Source organism: Schistocerca americana, chromosome 2, assembly GCF_021461395.2.
Source record: "Schistocerca americana isolate TAMUIC-IGC-003095 chromosome 2, iqSchAmer2.1, whole genome shotgun sequence".
Lineage (NCBI taxonomy): Eukaryota > Metazoa > Arthropoda > Insecta > Orthoptera > Acrididae > Schistocerca > Schistocerca americana.
The window spans coordinates 907,221,479-907,243,258 of record NC_060120.1 but is presented as its reverse complement, the minus strand read 5'-3'; the positions used below and the strand labels follow the sequence as shown (position 1 = coordinate 907,243,258).

Sequence of the window (21,780 nt, the reverse complement as noted above, 5' to 3'; positions counted from 1 at the left end):
AGTAAAAGTAGTAAGCGACGAACATTTTTGTCTTTCGTCGTTTTGTAGGACGTGTGAGCGAGAAAAGGTTTCATCAAGGTTAGAAATTATGTGTATTCTCGTTCTCAAATACAGAATGAATAAAATCTGGATATTTGAGCGTCGTGGTCTGTGTTTGTTTTTCACCCCCATCCCTTTGATATTTAGATGGCTCTCGCCGCCACAGCGATTCTTTCCAGACAGTAGGTGATACATTTACCAGGTTTGGTTGAAATTGGTCCAATGGTTTCGGAGGATATGTTAAACATACATACATTTTTATAATGTGTATAACTATCTATTTTCGTGATCTAATGAAATAAAGCCGATATTAGCTTAAGGTTCCCAAAGCTACACTCAAGTTACCTGCGAAATCCTCTGAAAATTCGTCAAAAGTTTTCGAGATTAGCGTGTTCACCCAGGCAGACAAAATTTTAGCAAAATTTTAAATTACATTTTTTTCCTAATCCGGTTTTGACGATATAAAGCCTATACACTGTCCGAAGCTACGTTGAAGTTGCCAGAGAAAATCTCAACGAAATACGTTTAGTAGTTATGGAGATAGACGTGTTCAAAGTCAGACACACAGACGCAATGGTTTTATGTTTTATCATTAGTATAGATAACAGCTACGAAAGGTTTGTTTTGGCAATGTTTACTCACAAACATTCTGTTAATTTTTTTCATTTGGGAAACAGAAAGTAGCTTACATTTCTCCTTCCTTTCGTACCCATATTTTCAACTGCAACATCACAAAGAAATGTCTTGGATGCGCTGTTTGTAAAACACACAAGCAACAGACTTTGGCACATCACCCATCGTATGGCTGATAAACTTATCCAGGTTTTGGGAAAGCACGAATTTTGTATGTATAAAGGCTGAAGAACTTTCGAATGACACTGCTGTTTTTACTCGGAAATTATTTAAGAAATCCAAAATGTTTTTATGAGTGTAACCCGTGATTGAAGGATCCGAGTTTAAGGTCTATAGATTCGACGTTCACAATTGCAGAAACACATGGAGCTATACCTCTATGTAGAAACATGTGGTAATAAAGATTTGAAATTGACAGATAACTCGTGAAACTGTACGAGCTTGAGGATTCTTGGAACGTTCGCTCCACAGGAGCTTGCGTTTGTTTGATAAAGACAAACATAATGAGACCAAACTTCACAATCTGACGTCAGCTAAACTAGTTACGGGTATAAAAGTGTCTATCGTCCAAGAGTATCGAATATGAATACAGACGGATTCGTATACATAGTCAGTGCCGAGAGGAAGATTATTTGTTCGATGCGAATTCAGTTTATCAGGGCGCCGAACGGTTATCGCAAAGGTATTGCGATCTGTTGCTGCCGACAACCCTTCGGATGTACAGCTATCCGGGCTATAAAAATCGAAGAAAGGTTCGTAAAATATTGAATAGGTTCAGTATAGTACATTTTTCAAGCACGAATTTTGTTTGGATGAAACATCAACTCACGGTAAAACAGGAGGATTGCTTCTGTGGCTTATCGAATTTAATGCGCACTGGTAAACAATGTGTCGTGTACATCATTCGAGCATATTTAAATACTATGTCAAATAAGCATTGCAAGGGACGTAACTGAGAATGGGCGATGTATTTTTGTTATCTGCAGCGTATTAGCTGTTGTTTGTCGCTATTCCTAATAATTCGTTATATGATAACTTATAAAATGTCATGTTTCTATCAAAAATTCTAAGCCAACGAAGAATGATTTCAATGCTTTCGAAGTTTACTCGACTTGAATATGCAAGAATGCAACATTGCAGCAGCATGTGTTATCGATATGGCAGCCGTTAATTCGGGATCGAGAGGTCAAGAAAAGTGAAGATCAATGGTGCACTGTGTTTGTAAATAAGCATTGTATTTTATAACAACAGCGGGAAACATGGATACGGCAGGACCGATTACTGCAAGCGAAAATACAAATGAAAAGCAAGGAAGGTACGTGCTATGCGTTTGTTGATAAACAGGTGTTTATTTAAAGACGTAATAGATGTATAATGTATGCTGTGTGTGTTGCATTGACCTGTTTGGTGATATCGATGTCTTACTGCTAGAGGTATATTATAAACTGTTCCGTGATATTTGTACGTTCTCAAATAAAAGGAGTGTGGTTAACGTCATGACAAGTAACCTACAAAGGAGCTCCGCTATGTTGCCATCGAGTTTCGATTACTCAAAAGAAGTTTTAAAAGAGTAAAACATTTTTGACGCAAATCTGAGTCGTATGATTCAGAACTAAACGTGGAATTTCAGTCGTTTCGCAGTACTTTTCTCGGTATAACAATCTTTCCGTACAAGATACCTAGATAGCTTTGCTTGTACAATGTTTTTCAGTCACTTGCTGTTACGTCTTCACAGTAAGTTCATCAGTCTGTATGAAGGAAGTCATGTGAATTCTGATACAATGAGAACAAAGATTTTCCGATTATTTTGAGTTTGAAAGTAAAATATTTTGTTTTATAAATGTTCTTTCTACAGATAATGTGTGCATTTTCAAAGTGTCTGCATTATTGTTGATATGTCCGTCTTAGTAGGGCCTGTTGGAGATTTTTGAAAATGAAATAAGCTTTCAGCTGTCTACTGCTGTTTTTGTACTACGTTTGTAAGCTTTTACTGTATGACAATTATTTATGTGATGTTTGGTGTTCAGACACTGCATATTTAACTATTTTGTTACTAGTTGAAACAAATTTTATGAAGTTCTGTACCTGTTAAAGCATTTGATAGTGTGTTCATAAGACAGCATCAATTCACAGTAGCTGAAGCTTACGAGGTGTCCTAAATGCAGCAAGCATACTTGCAGTGAGTTTTATTTATTTTGTTGACACTACAATCCAACAGAGGAACCTTCTTGGTGGCTACATTATCTCTCTTCTATGCTCATTTGGAGTGTTTGAGCTGACTGTCTCAATTTTCAACTTATTTCCTCATCTATTGTACTTTCCCAGGCGTGAAGCCACCTAGTTTCATATTATTCCCACACACTATCAATTGCGAAAATATAGATAAAATAATCATGATGAATAAATTACCAAACTTCTTTAACATTTTCGTTTTGTTTGCTTATGGAAAAAAAACAACAACTCAAGCTTAATCTTTGGAAATACTATTGTAGTGCAAGAACTAATATCTGATAATTAGTGTTCTTAAAATAATAGCATAGCTTACAATACATAAAATTATTTGTTCAGTCATTGTATTCAGACAGAAAATAGATACAAAACTAATGGAAAATGGTTGATTGAGCACCATAAAATGGGGTGACTTTGGTAACTTTTTTCCAATTTTTTTTTAATGGATGAAGAAAGTGAAACCTAAGTAAAGAAAGTAAAACTAAGAAAATAAAACCTAAAAAGAAAGTAAAAAAAAATATTCCTTGATGCCTACTGATTGCTTCATGTTAGTTGAAAATTTTCAAAACATCATCTCATGGCGCCCCCCCCCCCCCCCCCCCACACACACACACACAGAAATCAAAGAGCCTATAAACTGTTACATACTTAGAGATGAGATTGATACCACTTTTGAAACTGTGGAGAAGCATAGGCTGTAAAACACTGTATCAATTTCAACCCATTCTGTAATCTGCTTGTTACTTTAGGAGCTACATTGTATTATATATTTCATATTTTATGGAGTGAGATTGATAACAAAAACATTTTCACAGTAAAATGCAGACTATATATTTCTGTACAAAACAAGGTTCTATTAACACAAAGTTAGACCTATAATGCAGAATATCTCAATAATTGATTTTCAATTAAGTACAAAATTAAATTAGTCATGTACCAAATTACTCACATTTCAGTTATATAGACAAATCTTATGGTTTTTTACATCAACTTTACCTTTGAACCAATACCAAATCCTATTTCCTGCACTTTCAGAGCCTTTGGTTCTGGTAAAGTTGCTAATATATAAAAAAAAGTCAACAAGGAATATCATCATTACCTCTTTAAATACAGCCTTAGAAGAGTCTATAGACTTTAATCCTAACACTTAATAATCATTTCCCTTCTTTTCTTGAATAATTACTGCATCTCAGAAGTTACAGACTTCCTCACACCAGACAACACTTTAACGAGTTCTTATTTCCCAACATCCAATTCGTTAGCAGTTGCCTGAACATCTGAATTCATATCTGCACGCAGGTCTTCATCATCTGCCGAAGCAGTTTGGAGCTACGACACTTACTCCAGATATGACGTGTAATCTTCAATTTTTCTGTTGCAGTTTGTCTATTTGACCTTAACATTGCAGCTTTAAGAAATCGACAAGTGAACCATTCACATTATTTACACTGGGGGAAGTCCAGGCAGCTTTTGTGGAACCTTATCGGAGTGAAACGGAAATATTCCAGATGCCTTAAGGTCATTGACAATATCCTTCTTGAGTAATTTGATATCGTTCATCATTTTCGGTGCAGAAGGTAACAAAGATGGAAGTTCAGGCATGAGGATACCACAAAGTTTTTGTTAAAATTTTCCTCCAGGCGATCTTCATTGGACTAAAGAATGAAATGTCCACTGGGTGGCACAAATGTGTTGAATTTGGCGGCAAACTCACAAGAGCAATATCATTTTCCTCACACCGTGTAATCACTTCAATAGTAAAATGACTGGCCAAATTGTCTCCCATAAGAACTTTCCTGCTATTCAGTCTTCTTGCACGAGGAAGAAAAACCTGCATGAATCAATCCACGAACATGACTGAATCAACCCAACCATGGCTAGTTTTGTTAACTCTCAATCCACCTGAACAGCAAGGTGTGTCACAACATGGTTCTCCTCTGAGACCATCCTCTGTCCAAGTGTCCTCTATATATTCACTCTAGTAGATAATGTAAGGGGGCAGGAGGCTACCAGAAGCATTTCCACACACCATTATATCAATGGTGATTTCGAGTGATTCATCACAAACTCTGGGAGATTCCATGGTGACCCATTTTGCATTTTGAAATCAGTGTTTTATTATGTTAAATGAGTAATTATGGAAACTATGTATTTCGCTTATCAGCTGCAGAGCCTTTTTTGATTTTCGTAATTTTAGAGCTGTTTCCTTCTATCTTCCAAACGTACCATAATAAATTCACAATTTCTAGCTCTTCAATTTTATAGGCTTTGTTGAAACCTCTACCATTTTGACATGTGTTACATTCATTCTCCAAACAAAGCTCAGTTCGTAACTGGCATATGATGGTTGATTCAAATATGTTGCTGTTAGCTGGAATATTATCATGCTTCTTATGAAGGCTGCTGATAGCGTTTATGAAATTTTCATGATGTTTTACAAAATACTTTATGAGGTAATTTGCTGCTTAATTGGACATTTGGTGGGCATACTTGTGCAAACTTAGATTTCCCAATTTGAGCTTCAGGGTGTTCCTGTTTGAATGCGTCTTATGTTTCCATGATGGACATGACTAAGTGACGAATATGAATTCTCTCTTTCTCATTATTTTCTGTAATAACTATTGTGTCCTTCCTGCCCGATGACTGTTGTCATGGCAGTGGAAACTTGTTACCAAATCTCTAGTTTCAGAACAAAGACCTCTATTTTGTGGATTACTCCCATGACTTGGTCTTTCAGAGTTTCCACCTGATGAATTTCCACACAAGTCACTGAACAATTTACGAACAACTATGACTTTGAATTTCTGCAGGAGTGCCGCACCTATGTTGGCCATATGAGGCTTTGCATTGTCGTGGAGCAGAATGACCCCACGGGTGAGATTGCCTGATTTTTTTTTTTTTATTTTATCGCTCGGCGAAGGGTGGTCAAGGTTTGTGAGTAGCTCTGGGCCTTCACTGTTGTCCTGTGCTGCAGGAAGTGTATCAGAAGGGGGTCAAAGAAGAACAAGAGCGTAGAGGCAAGCGATTCACCTTGGACGATGACATCCAGCTGTACATGCGGTACTGGTTAATGTCGCAGCCTGGGGAGTTTTATGAGGCAGCGATTCACTGCCTTATGTCACAGTGGGGCAAGTGTCTCAACAGCCAGGGTCAATGCTTCTAACATACAAGTGCTGGTTTCCGTAAGTTTTGAATACCCCTTATAGTTACGCATTCACACAAGAAGTAAATTATTGAACATGATAAAGTTAGCTCTTAACATCTCTCATGATATAAAAACTTAATTACATGGAAGTGACTCGCATTACATGAAAGTTCACACTGTTGTATTATATTATTTATCCTAACATATAATTTATCTACTTGTCCGCCTCCGTAGTGCAGTGGTAGCGTTACCGCCTACCACGCAAGGGGGCACGGGTTCGATTCCCAGCGGGGGACTGGGTGTTGTGTGTCCTTCATCATCATTGACACGTAAGTTACCGAAGTGGCGTCGACTGAAAAGACTTGCAACATGGCGGCCGAACCCCGAAGGGAATGTTCCGGCTGGAAATGCTATACGATCATTTCATTTATACTCTTTATGCAGTGCATTAGGGTATGTAACTGTAAAACAAATAATGATATGCTGATTATTACCTGCCCAATTAGTTGAAATGAAGGAACAAAATCTACAATAATTCACACGGTAATCATACGAAAAACATATGGCCTCATAGAAAGGCTACAAATTATGGAGGGAAAGCAATAATGGGCACAACCCGTTGTTACCATACAGTCCAGCCTTTTCAGACAATATGTAAAAAGTACCAAATTTTCAACTTTTAAAAATTATAAGTGTGTCCTGCATTACATGGACGATCCCCTCTGGATATTTTGTATTTCAACAATACACCAGTTCCTTTTTTCCAGGGCCATATAACATGTTAGTCTCATTGTAAATGAAGACATTGCATTGCTGAATACCAACAATTGTGGTTTTTAAATTTGTGAAATATTCCTTCTCTGGCTTTTCAGATAGCTCAGCCCTCTTTTTTGTAATACAGGACCCCACTCTCTGACCCAGTGCACCTTTGTTGCGTTTCAGGAAGGAGTAGGCCCAATCAACATTAAGCATGTTAGTGACAAATTGAACAATGTTCCTACCTTCTCTGTCCGGATAACTTTTAACAAATATACTTATAGCTAAGGGAGTATGTGGGTAACCCCAGTCACTGCAGGTTGTAACTGCTTTGATAATTTCGGTTCCTTGAGCAGAAGTTAAAGCAGCTTGCCCACCAGTAGAGCAGCCGTGCTTCCCATGATATTATGGAGTGTTCCAAAAGAAATATTGAATTCTTTAGATGCCTTGTTTAGTGACTTTTATCCTCTACTACTTGTGACAGTGCCTGATTCAATATATCTTCAGTATAATTTCTGTTTGTTCTTCAGCCAGCCTTTTTCTTATAATCTCATCCCATCTGGGACTGAACACTGAAATCAAAGTAACACAGAGGAATAGAAATAGGGTAACTTAAAGAGTATCTAACATTACTTTTACCTGTTCTATAAAACTACGATATGAAGGATTGAAAAAATGGATGGAAAAATAGAGTTAAATATCAGTCAAGGGATATCAATCTCACCCCATGGTAAAGTTACGCAATTCAGATGGCGATTTTCAGTAATACCAACAGCAAAAGATAAATTTCCTGGTATTGGCCATGGATTAAAATGTGTTGAAGGATGGGGGTTATCAATCACACCCCTTGAAATCAATTTCACTCTATTTTATGGTACTAAGGAAAATATTGAACCTACCAATACCACCCATCTCCTTTGACCATGCCATCATCAAAACAGCAGACATAAACCACTAATTGAAGCCTGATACATATAAAATATGCACCATTACAAGAACTATAGTTAACTTCATGACCACATTTGTTTGCTATGACAGCTCACGTTGTACCAATACCACCCATCTCCTTTGACCATGCCATCATCAAAACAGCAGACATAAACTACTAATTGAAGCCTGATACATATAAAATATGCGCCATTACAAGAACTATAGTTAACTTCATGACCACATTTGTTTGCTATGACAGCTCACATTGTACCTTTCACCCTAATGTAAACCTCTAGTTATACTACAGATCAGTACACCACTCAACTAAGATTTCATATTCATGTTCATTGGCTTCACCAACTCACAAACATATCTAAAAACTCACATGTTGCTGCAGATCTGTTTGTGACCACAACCTACAGACCAAAAAATGACATAGAAGTGAAATACATATTGCTGGTCTTCTATTCTACATCAGTATGTCGTCTGCCAGTCCATTGCTACATGATTAGACAAGGCAGCATTCAGTATTGATGTTGTCTTGGTCTTCAGTCCGAAGACTGGTTTGTGATCCAACTCTCCATGCTGCTCTGCCCTGTGCAAGCCTTTTTGTCTTTGAGTACTGCTCCAACCTATATCTATTTGAACCTGCTTAGTGTATTTGTCTCCTGGTCAATGTATCCAATTTTTACCTCCCCACTCCCCGCACACACTTCCCTCCAATAATGAATTAATAATTCCTGGATGTCTCAGAATGTATCCTACGCCACTCCCTTCTTTTAGTCAAATTATGCCACAGATTTCTTGTCTCCCTGATTCTATTTGGCACTTACTCTTTGGTTATGCAGTCTGCTGATCTAGTCTTCAGCATTCTTCTGTAGCATCACATTTCTATTCCCTTCTTGTCCGAACTGCTTATCATCCTTGTTTCACTTCGGTACAAGGCTAGCTTTCCCTACTTTGCTTAAGACTGATTTTCGACCTGAGTTCTTGATATTCATACAAAAGGTCTCTCCAATTTTCCTAAGCCGATATTTATCTTCCCCCTAGTTATACAAGCATCTGTAGACTTACATTTGTCTCCTAGCCATTCCAGCTTTAGCCATTTTGCACTTTTTGAGAAACTCTTTTTTTTAGACTTTTGTATTCCCTTTCGCCTGCTTCATTTGCTGCATTTTTACATTTTCTCCTTTTTGATCCCCTACTGCCTTCACTGTTACCTCTGTAAAAGCTACCCATTCATCTTTTAGTGTATTCCTTTCCTCTGTTTCAGTCATTTGTTGCCTAATGCTTCCTTTCAAACACTCGATAACCTCTGTGTATTTCAACTTATCGAGGTCCCAGTTCACAAATTTTGTACCATTTTGCAGTTTATTCAGTTTTAATCTATAGTTCATATGTAGTAAAATATGGTCTGAATCCACATCTGCCTCTGGAAATGTTGTGCAGTTTAAAATCTGGTTCCAAAACCTCTGTCTTACCATTATATAATCAGTCTGAAACCTTCCAGTGCCTCCAGTTCTCTTTTACATATGCGGCCTTCTTTTATGTATCTTAAACCAAGTGTTAATGATGATTAAATGATGCATGTAGCTTCCTGCATAATTCTACCAGGCAAACTCCTCTTTTATTCCTTTCCCACAGTCCTAGTTCTCCTATTTTTCCTTTCTTCCTTTTCCTGCTGACGAATTCCAGTATTTTGTCACAATTAAAATTAAAAGTTTTGTAGTGGGAATGGTTATGGGTAGGAGCCATAGGATAGGACCATGTGAAATTTAATTGGGAGAATTAGAGGTTGCAAACATTTCAACAAGTCAACCTCACTGTGAGTCCATATGATGATATCATCAATCTATCTAAACCAAACCAGGGGCTTAAGGCTTATGGATCCCAGGAAATCCCCCTCCAAGCATCCAGTGAAAAGGTTGACATAGGAAGGAGCCATTCTGTTTCCCATGGCGATACCCCTGGTCTGTTTATAAGCCTGCACCTCAAAGGGTAAGCAATTTTTCATAAGTATGAAGTTGATTAAAGTGAGCAATAATAGCATTATAGGTTTGGAATCAGGTGGTTGTCAGTTGAAGTAATGTTCAGCAGCAGATAGATCATGTACATGGGGAATGTTGGTATAGAGATAGGTGGCTTCGATGGTGAGAATCAATGTGTGTGGTGGTAGTGGGACATGCACAGATTTCAGATTGTCTAGGAATTAGTTTCTGTCTTTAATATAGGATTGGGGGGAGGGGGGGGGGGGGGGAGTAACTATTCCTTTTCTCTGCTTTCTTTTAGTTTTCTATATCTTTTATTTTATGACTGTTTATTTTCCCTTCCAGCCTCCCCTGCCACTCCACCTGTCTACCAGAGGCAATGCACTTATCTTTCCGTTCTTATTAACTCATGCACAATGTTTTCTCAGTAATCTCTGTCTTGCTTATCACCATGTCATCCACCTTTAAGCTCTCAGGTTTTCAAAACTCGTCTTGTGCAGTGCCCAACAATCACTCTTTTATTCTCATCCTGTTTGGTTAGTATCCCGTGACCCAGCGTTTTTGGTGACTCTTTCATAACTCTCCCCATTCGTTAAACTTTGCTAACCCTGTTCCTTCATTTCTCTTCCTTTCCCTTCGACCTTTCTGCAATCGATGAAAGAGCCACTGACTCCGAAAGCTATCATATTTCCATAACTTTTAAATGTGTTTTCTCCTGCCATGTCTTAAAGAGTAGATTCATTATCTGTCCAGTTATATTTTCAAAAACTGATTATTTTTGTTGATAAATTAAGGGATCTAACATGCCGTACCCCTACCTGTAGCATGCTGTTTTGTATTTCCTGATGATGACATCCTCCTGAGTAGTCGCCGCCCGGAGATCTGAGTGGGAGACTATTTTACCTCTGGAATATCTTACCCAAGAGCATTCCATTATTTTTAACCATATAGTAGAACTGCATGCCCTTGGGAAAAGTAACTGCTGTAATTTCCTCTTGCTTTCAGCCATTCACAGCACCAGCTGGTGTTACAAGCCCAGATCAGTTAATCATTCAGATTGTTGTCCCTGCAACTAGTGGAAAGGCTGTTGCCCCGCATGTTTGTTTGGCCTTTCCGCATTGTGGCTGCACCTATGGCATGGCTAACTGTATTGCTAAGGCAGACAAACCACCACACCTCTCCATGGTTCATGGGGACCAGCATTGATCAGCCCAATAAAACCACATGGACGATTCTGGGTGAAGCATGAGAAGTTGTTGAAACTTGTCATTCAAAGAAGAGGATATACTGTGTGTGAAACATTTGGGTCATTAGAGTTGCACTTCATCTGGAAATTTTATTACATCCACAGAAAATATCTGTTTCTGTTGAAATTGATTTCAATTCTCTCTCTCACTAATTCAGTAACTTTACATAGCTGCCTTGCCTGCCGTAACATCACTGCTGCCTAATAAGGCAACTGTTTTATTTTGTTTATTTTATTATTTTCTTGTTTCATTTTTTTTAGGAACGGACAGTGAAGTACACATTTCAAAATTATTTCCCAGTTCATCTGCTCATTTTTGAAAATCATGTTGAGAATATCTGAATGCACCTCCTGTGAAAACACTTTTGTGTGAAATGAAAGACTTGTGTATGTAATTAGAAAAGGAAGATATGAATCATCAGGTGATGCATCAGCAAGGGTAATATTATAATATTTATCAGCTCTTCTGATGTTCTTTTTTCTCTTTTCCCCCTGTTGATTTGCTTTCTTATTGCCTAAAAGAGGAACTGTTCATCACAGATAAAAAGAAGTTAAGCTGTGGGCAGTTATTAGTTATATTTCATTTACCAGAATTTCCAAACCTTTGAAGAAATGAAAATAAGTCGTGAAGTTCTTTCTCTCTGACACCCTTTCTCAGTTTATGCAAATGATTATTCTTTTTTCATAATTTTCTTTTATACTTTTGGATTAAGGACTAATCCTTCACATCCTGGTTTATTGTTTTACAGTATCTCTTTCAGTGAATTTTTATTATGTGTTTCATCTTTTCTTCCACATTGCCTATTCAGTTGTTGAGTCTGAATGCAGTTTTCTGAATCACTGTTAGAAAAAAGAACTGACAGATCTCTTTTCTTCCTTTGATGTGACATTTTGAGAAATGGAAACTCCAGCAGGCATTTACATAGGTCTAATCTATGCAATAACAGTGACTTATTCACTATCTTTACAAGTTAATGGATATCTCCTCTTGCAACGAATCAGTATGTTTTTCTCTGATGTCTTCTTGAAATGAAAAAAATGCACATCACGTGTCTGTCAGTTTATTTGGTTAATCATAAGTACCAATTTTTAACTGACATGTTTTAAGTACTCATCTTGTTTCACATTTATGATTACTGTTGCCCTTTTTTTATAATATGAGGACAGAAATATATAACATTCCAACAGGCTTTCAGAAATCTAACTTCACTTGTGGTGAAAGGATGGTGCTTCTTATTTTCACTGAGATTTCTTTAATAAACTTTGCCAAGTACTTCACAGTGTTTTGTAGCATATGAATGTAGATATATAACTTCATCTGGTTTACCTTTCCGTGCTGATCTTCCTAATGGTCTTTTGTTAAGATGTTGCTAATGTGCCACTAGAATCTCAATTTTTACTGGTTAAACCAATGTTGCTGACCTTTAAAAATATGTAGTATTGTTTTCAGCCTCATAGTATTATGGAGATGGATGAGTATGTCTTTTTACTTTAGATTTTTGTACTGAAGAAACGCAGGATTAGTGAACAACATATTCCACCTCATTATATCCTTCTGGAGGTTGGGCATAGAGCATAGGATACTTCTATGAGGGGCTTCCATCCAACTTTTCTAAGAGAGTGCATATGGAAAACCTGAAGGATTTAGTTGGCTGTGGCCATCAGGGTAGCCACACAGTTAGAAGAGGTAGATGTGGCAACAGGAATGCGAGAAAAATTAGGCATATTTTGTATTGATATAAAATGTTTGAGATGTGGGCTCACAGGCCACATTTGGAAGGCATATCAGCAGTCTCAATGCAACAGGTTTGGTGTGGATGGGCGCCATGAACAAGAGTGTAGAAATAAAAAGCAGAGTGGATAGGTACATAATAATCAGGAGCACCAAATCTGCCAAAAGACATTCGCTGTAAATTTCAGTGCCCCGTTGGCAGAAGCAAAGTGTTGCTACGTTGGTATGATAAATGGTAAAGAGCATAAGTTATTGTTCAACACAGGGACCTGCATATCTGTGGCTAGTCTTGACTTCTTGGTAATAGGAGATGAACTCTCCATGTTATAGGTTATATGGAGTAGGAAATAATGAGGTGGCATCTCTAGGTTTGCCGATGCTCAGTTTTTGTGTTGGAGTGAAACATTTCAGAGAGAATATGGAAGCTTTTTCCCATGTAGGTGAAGGGTAATGCACAATCTTAGGGTTAGATTTCTTAACTGAACATCAGGCAAAAAATGGTCTTCCACAGCAGACTGTTGAAGTCAGTGGAATGTTCCAACTGTAAGAGACTGCTACTGATGACACGCTCTTGCAAGATTCTCCTGTCATGAGGATAGAACCAATTAAACTGCATAAAAAGTCAGAAGACTCAGTTTGTGTCATAAACTGCCGCAGGGTGAACATAGATACAGACATAACGACTAATGTTTTGTGTGTGGTAGAGCCATTGGTAGACAGTGTCAGACTGGATACATCACATTGTTTTGTACATGGAAGCATTGTACATATACAGCAAGTTGAGGCAAACATACGGTTCCTATTGGTATGGATAATTTTGGCACCGATAAAGTGGTTTTGACAAAAGGTAGGTAGTTGCCAATTTGGACGTTGTGGATGAGAATGATTTAGACAGGTCAAGTGTGGACATCAGCCATAAGAAAACTGCCCGGACAGCTTCATTATGCGAAGAAGGTCAGGATTTGTAGGAAGAAAGCAGAATAGCCATATAGAAGCTGTTAACAAAGTTTGCAGATTTATGTAATCCTTGTAGGCCATAACCCAGCACGGGATATCTATTGAGAACAGTCACCTATATATTGGAAACTGTGCAGGATACCCCAACATTTACATCCAGAATTGGAAGAATGTATTAATCAGCAATTGAATGATGGTAGCATAGAAGAGAGTAATGCCCAAGATGGTACGGTAAAATACAGGTTTTGTTGTGACTGTCAGTATTTAAATTCTAGAACAGTTGCTATGCGTATCCTGCATACTAGATAACCTGTATAAATGCAGGTACCATTCCACAATGGACTTGAAGAGTGGTTACCATTAATTGTAAGTATTACCAGATTACTGGCCGAAGACTGTATTCACAGACCTTGGGGAGCATTACCAACACTGGCTAATCCCATTTGGTTTGAAGGATGCATCAGCCACATTTCAATGATTTCTAGTTGGAGGGTTACGTTGTTTGAATCTGCATCAGTGCATAGTTTTCCGTGGAAGACATTATCGTATTTTCCAGTTGAATTCTGTGCGCTTAATGTTGAGTATCGAGAAGTGCCATTTTGCGTTAACATAAATTAACCACTTAGGAAATGTGATTAGTCAAGACGGTGTAGAAACTGATACATGGATTGTGCGGTTTGCTGCCACCACCGCTGACTAAACAGCTGCAGTCATTTTTGGGATTAGCCTGTTATTATCAGAAATTTTTGATGGGTTTTGTGGGTATTGCCAGATCATTGATGCAGTTGTCAAAAGGAGTAAATTACCAGTGGACTGCTGAATAACAAGCCATATTCGAAAAATTAATGAAGGTGCAAAGAGCTAACCTTGTATTAGTATTACCGAGCTACAAGAAGGAATTTATTCTCTCCTGTGATGCAAACAGCCAATTGGTAGTGTGTGTTCTAAACCAGGAAAAAGTAATGTTGAGTTTGATACGCACTTCAGGTGTTATCTGTATGGCAGGAAATTCAAAGTGTTACCTGACCATGCAGCATTAAAGTGACCATTAGAATTAAGAGATCCATTAGGCAGGTTGACGTGGTAGGAATTGAAATTAAGCAAACTTGACTTTGAGGTGATTTATAAACTGGATAGCAGATAGACTAAGGAGAAAAATGAGTACTTGCCTGTAGCCTTGTGGAATGCAAAAGGTGCAAACCAATGACACAGATTTTGAGCTATTCGAAACAGCGCCACTCTTCCCTGGTTACATTTGACTGCTATGTAAGGTAACGAAGCTTGGGCCATGTGTCATGGTGCCGGCTGCACTATTAGAGGAATTTTTAAAGGAAAGCTCATGACCACTTGTTATCAGAACTTGGAGGACATGGAACAACAGATCATAATGTAGCCAAACCGTATTGGTGATGAACATTGAGACAGGATGTTGATCAATATGTGAGGAGTCATTTGCCATGTGCAAAATGTGCAGACTTACATCATTAGCAAGTACCATTTCAAATATTACCAGAGACATCCAAGCCAGTTGAGATAGTTGGGATTGACATCTTGGGTCTTTTTAGCCAAACGGTGGGTAACAGCTACGTTTTGACTATTGCAGATCATTTTTCACATTATGTCGCAATGATTGCCATTCCAGATCAGCATGTGAGTACAGTAACATGGGCAATGGTGAACAACTGATTATTGAAGTTTGGTTGCCCAACATGATAATTACAGATCATAGTGCCAATTTCATGTCACAGCTAATGAGACAGCAGTGTCACTTGTTACAAATCTGGAAACTAAGAACTACTGCTTTGTACCCACAAGCTAATGGGAGGACTAAATATGTTCACTGAACCATCGTATAGATGAAACTTCCTGGCAGATTAAACCTGTATACTGGACCGAGACTCGAACTCGGGACCTTTGCCTTTCGCGGGCAAATGCTCTACCACCTGAGCTACCCAAGCACAACTCATGACTCGTCCTCAAAGCTTCAATTCTGACAGTACCTTGTCTCCTACCTTCCAAAATTCATAGAAGCTCTTCTGCAAACCTTGCAGAACTAGCACTCCTGGAAGAAAGGGTATTGCGGAGACACGGCTTAGCCAGAGCCCGGGGGGAAGTCTCCAGAATGAGATTTTCATCCTGCAGTGGAGCGTGCGCTGATATGAAACTTCCTGGCAGATACAGGAAGGTAGGAGACGAGGTGCTGGCAGAATTGAAGCTATGAGGACAGGCTGTGAGCCGTGCTTGGGTAGCTCAGATGGTAGAGCACTTGCCTGCGAAAGGCAAAGGCCCCGAGTTCGAGTATCGGTCTGGCACACAGTTTTAATCTGCCAGGAAATTTCATATCAGCAAACACTCTGCTGCAGGGTGAAAATCTCATTCTGGAAACATTATATAGATGTTGAGCTATTGCATTAGTAATGACCAAAATACTAGAATGTTTACGTGCCCTATCTTGTGGCTGTGTATAATGAAAGATGCATAATAGCATTGGACCTTTGCCATACGAGATGATGCTCAGGGGAAAGACAACATAACTTTTTGATGTTGTTAAATATAAGATGGGAAAAAATAAGAAACCTATGCAGAATTTTGCTATAAATTAAATGATGTATGGAAGAGAGTGCAGAAGGCAAACATTTGGGCACTCATGTGTCAAGAGAAAATGGGACAGCGTACTAGTAAATTGCCTGAATATAGGGTTGGCAAATTGATGATGTTAACTAGCCCCTATACATCAAAGGGTAAAATAAAGAAATTTATGTGATATCAAGTGCCATATCTGTGGAAATCACATCACTAGTGAATATTAAGTTGCAATTACCAATGCAGACAAGCATTGTCCACCTAAAAGGGTGCTCCAAACTATCTACATCTACATCTACATCTATACTCCGCGAGCCACCTTACGGTGTGTGGCGGAGGGTACTTATTGTACCACTATCTGATCCCCCCTTCCCTGTTCCATTCACGAATTGTGCGTGGGAAGAACGACTGCTTGTAAGTCTCCGTATTTGCTCTAATTTCTCGGATCTTTTCGTTGTGATCATTACGCGAGATATATGTACCAAATGTATCAACACTACAACCTGGGAAGAAGGTAGGGGGCAAAATGCAAGAATTTGAGTATAGGCCATATGTGTGATACCTTATGCACAGAAGTCACACAAATAAATTGTTAGGCTTTGTGTGTAAATTGTGTGAATTGGGTGTGTGCTTAATTATGTAGGAAATGTGGAAGCCATTTGGAACAGTGTGGTAGATTATGTTGTGTTTATATAGTTTTCCTTTTTTGCTGGGGTTATTATGTTCTGCTAATTAAATTTTGTAGGGATAGGCAGGTAGGGAGTGCAATGCATAGATAGTACATAGGCATTTTAGCTTAATGGTATGAGTTGTGTTGTTGTTGGTGTGTGACAATGGACCCTAGGCATCTGGTCTTTTGAAGAGGGCGGTGATGTGGGTTCCTTTTCCCCAGATGGCATTACCATTGAGGATGATCATGATACATGCCATAATTCTGGTGGCACTACACCTCTTCAGTGGGGAAGTGGTAAGCATGTTGGAGAATCTTAATGTGAAGGACGAGTGCTGTTCTCCATGAAGGATGATGTCATCATAACCAAGCAGCATTGGATTCTGAGATTTACCTACAACACGTGGGAAAGAAGAAACAAAATATGGAGGCTGGAGGAGACATTCGCCAAATTATGTCTTGAGGCTGAAAGAGAGGGAATATTTGAGGGAGTGAGAGAACAGTTCTGGAGATTGTGTCTCATTTATGAACAGCTTCAGGAACAATTACACCAAGTAATAGATTTGGTGCCACAAACATTACTGTGTCACAAGAGGGGATAATCCAGGCTGTCACTAAAGCATGTGAGGTACAATTATTTTTAAGGAAAGCAGATGCAGTAAGCTGCCGAAGGGATATCCTGGCATCAGATTCTTGCTTCCAAAAGGGCTGGGGTGCTCTGGATTTACTTGTTGTTCAAACCTGAAGTAGTTGTTATGAATTGTTAAGGACAGGGTCAACCTAAGAGATGAAGAGGCTAGAGTTACAAGGTAGTGGGTTACGGATTAATGATACAATCTGTGACATAGAAGGAACAGCTTTTTGTCTTCCAGTCACTGCTGTGGGACCACTGTAGTGTTGTACTGGCCAGATAAGCCATTGGAAATACATCCAACTGAGAGCCTAGGGTACCTAAACACCACTGTGAAATCTGACCTTCTGCATTCAATGGGCGAACTTATAACCACACTAAAAAGATATATTACTCCTGAACGGATGCTCCAGCATGCAGCATAATGAGTAACAAATTAGAGACATGACAGTGAGTGTCTCGTATTCTAGTACCACTGTGTTCTGACTACTCTTTGTGTAACCTGTATCTACTTTAAATGGAAAACTGCCTGATCAGTTGAGTTCCCAGTACATCAGTTACCAGTAGACTGGGTTAATATTAGAAAATATAAGTTAATAAGTAGCCAATGAACAGTGCTGTTCACACTGATTTAGAGTAGAAAGAGAAGCAGAGAATTTTGTACATACAGAATGTCCATGATTAAAGTTCCAGTTTGAGAACACTGTAGAAAGAGAACCAAAGCTCCGAATTGCATCAAATTTTAACAGCACATTATTGACACAGGGGGAGAAAAGTCATGCAACAAAAAAAGTATCAAAATTTGACCAGTAGATGGCGCTGTAAGCATCAGAATATGCACACCAATGGACACACAGCTGTTCCTCAGTTTGTGTCAGATGCCCAACATGACCCTCTCCAAAGAGAATCGCACGTTGCTGATATAGCTCATTTATAACAACAGTGACTGTGCACCAGTAGCCCTGCAGAAGTTTTGATACACTACCATATGAAAAGGCATTGTTCCAAAGTTTGCTAATGATTTGGAGAAAATGATTACAAAATTCGAAAAGAGGTTCTTTTGAAGTGCAGTGTGGTAGAGGGAGGAAAGCAGTTGATCCGATGTCTATCAAAGATGTATCCACAGAATTGCAGGACAGGTTGAGTGGTGGTGTGTAAACATGCAGTGCACAGGGAATTGTCCAAACATTAGAAATGCCTGCAAGCACGGTGCATGAAATCCTATGAAACATCCTGCATTGCTATCCTTGCAAAATCACCAATGTTCAGATGTTGCTCCTGCAGATCTGCTAGCCTTGGAATTTCTTATTCACGTATAGGTGGACAACAAATGGCCCTGGAACATTCTGTGGAAATACGTAGCCCATTTCCATCTCTGAGGACATGTCTGTATGTAGAATTACAGAAAATGGTCATCAGGAAATCTGTATGCACATCAGCTGGTACCACCTCATTCACTAAAGATGACTGTGGTGCAGGCCGATGGCATTGTTTATTGTAGGACTTTGTTTTTTCTAGTAGATGAATCCTGCAGGTCGTGTTACCTCTGCAGTCACTGCTAAATGCTATGAGGGTCTTTCGCACACCTTCATTCAAATCCTTCAGCAGTGTAGATGTGTGGGTAGGATCATCTGTATGCAAGATGGCACTCCTCTACACATTGCACAGCCAGTGGAGTGGGTTCTGTAGAGGCGCTTTCGAAATGCTAGGATTATCAGCTGTTGTTTCCTTATAGCTTGGCCAGTCACATAACCTGATCGTAATCTGTGGACTTCTGGCTTTGAGGTTATCTGAAAGATGTTGCTTTCAGTAGCTGAATTATGAGCATAGTGGTATTGAAGGCATGCATTTGGCAACGCGTTCTGATTTGTTGCGGAACATCCTGTTTCTAGATTTCAGCTTGCAGTAAAAAATGCAGGACAGCATCTTCAACATGTCTTGTGCCAGTTTCACTACAATTAAAAATCAATGACATTTTGCTTGGCGTTAGGAAAATTATAAACCAATTTTTCCAGTCCGATGTGTTTCAACCTTGCTGTGGTGGATAGGTGTATCTAACTAACAGTGCTACAGGTGTCGACTGCCAGGTTTGTGCAGTCATAACACTGAACATGGTGTAATGCGCAACTGAAACCAAACTGTCGTATTGTGATTTTTTAATTTGTGGACACCCTGTATGTCATGAAACATTAGTTAAGACTATTTTTGTTTAGTAATGAAGGAAACGCAAATCAGTTCAGTAACTATGTGTCATGGCTCGAGCGCTTATCTACTATGCAAGACCGTGTATTCAGTGCATTGCCATTGGAGAAGATGCCAGCCATCATCTCAAAAAGTCACATTTGTGACAATTTCAGCACTGACAGGACTTCTAAAGGAGCTGACAAGACAGGAACGCCAGGGCAAATGATGTCACAATTTTCAAATGACCTGAGAGTTCTAGCCTTTTATGATGGGGGCTGGGAGTACTGTTGTTTGTGAAACATTAGCAAGTATGGCCCACGTATACACCTACTAATTTAACTCTCATCGTGTCAGTGGTATTCAGCTGTGCCCAATGTGTTCAGTTACACAGTCTATGCAAGCCACTAGTTGTGAGAAGTAGTCCACATACAGTCCCAAGATGAACTAGCCATCTGCCACTGTCAGACTTTGCTGTCAGTAGCTGCAGACATGGCCTGGGCGGAGTCAGAATGCTGTCAACTTGGCACCTCCACACTGTCGAGCCAACTGCTGGGTGACTACCTTCTGCTGATGGGTGCCTCCCTGGCAGGTTACATGCTAAAGCCTGGGCATCTAGCTGCTAAGCCACCACCACATGAATGGGCACACTGTCGATGTGCATCGCTGTGAGCGGACATACATTGTTGCTGTTCACCTCCCACAGCGGGCACACGCCGTGGCCATCAGCCATGCTGGAGGCTGCAGTTTGACCCCTGTTCAGCTGGAGAGTGCATCTTATCTGTGTCTCCGATTAGCTGGTCCTGGAGAAGATTTCCCAATGATGCTGAACTCAGTGGTTAGACTCCCTTGTTGTATATGACTCATGCTCTACACACCAAGGTGGTGAGTATGGATTTCCATCATGCTGGATGGTGGTAGCTACTGCTGTTCTGGTACTGGCCCATGTGCATCTTTCTTTCTGTAAACAGAATGTCCCAGCGTGCCATCAGTTTTCTTTTTTATCAGGATGTCGAGGAAAAGTAGGTGTCCGTTTTCTTCTGCCTCCATTGTGGTAACCGCAGAATGACACCTTGACTTGGCTGATAACCTGAGAAAATTTCATCATTGAGATTTCGAGAAAGCTTGAATTTCCATATGCGTTTTTGTATTTGATGATGGTTATAAGATGAAAGGGAAGTGAAGTATGATATCTGGTCTGATGTGCAATGAAAATCTCAGAAGAAAACACAAAAGGGAGATTAAGCTTATCATCAACATTCAGTAAGGTGATTAAAATTATCAGGATGTATCTTCTCACTTCATAAGTTACTGTGAAAAGGTAGATCCACTCATCAAGCATTGCACCCCTGCCTTGCCTTCTGAGGCTGTTCACATAGAACACAACTATGTGCAGGGAGCTCACCTTGTTGGTGTATGCATATATCTGCAACCAACTCTAGCATAAATAAATGTAATACCATTTAAATACACAGAAAGACCTGTTATTGTTTGGCTTCTGGATCGACAATCCATCAGGGAAATCAGTCATAACTGTCAAGTATTCCTTCTGTCTAACTGTATATGCCTCGTAAGCTTGACAGATAAAATGATAACAATAAAATGATAACAAAACAAAAGATATTACTTCATTATTTGTAACATCTCTACCACTTCTGAACAGAGAAATGACCAATGACTCATTTCACATGTCTTTGTTTCTGTAATGAGTTTTAGAAGTAATGTTTGACTATTGTACACACAGTTATCAAGATTCATTGCAAGTAACTATGTTGTGAAAGCTATTAGTAATAAGAATTTTTGTCAGATAAATTAAACCAGTGTAGAAGACCAAGAGTTTTTTTCATATAGCGGGGGACAGCAGGGTCCCCAACTCACATGGCCTTTTGAGTAGAGAAGCATTAAACCTATGAACCGTATAGAGCTGTGAAAGCTGACACGTAGTGATATGCTAATTGTGGTTCACTGACAAACTGTTTAATAGGTTGGAATTGTGAAGTGTGAAAAGTCTACAATTACATTAGAAATTGGAAATGGTGAAAGAAGTATAAAACCTTATG

General features: G+C 39.1%; 1 protein-coding gene across 5 annotated transcripts in view; it reads left to right on the top strand.

Moving 5' to 3' along the window:
• The first annotated feature begins 1,843 nt into the window (after positions 1–1,843).
• The window catches only part of LOC124595920 (ring canal kelch homolog), a 133,758-nt gene continuing 113,821 nt past the window's right edge, over positions 1,844–21,780 (top strand). Inside the window, exons 1-2 of one of the 5 annotated variants that reach the window (XM_047134833.1) lie at positions 1,866–1,987; positions 11,228–11,388. Coding sequence is in view for 2 of the 5 variants with exons in the window: in XM_047134831.1 (XP_046990787.1) it covers positions 1,932–1,987 (56 nt within the window). In the remaining 3 variants the exon portion in view is untranslated. Of the gene's footprint in view, positions 1,988–2,086; positions 2,106–2,160; positions 2,407–11,227; positions 11,406–21,780 lie in introns of those variants that run through there. The other 4 variants (XM_047134832.1, XM_047134831.1, XM_047134835.1 and 1 more) reach the window with 4 other exon arrangements.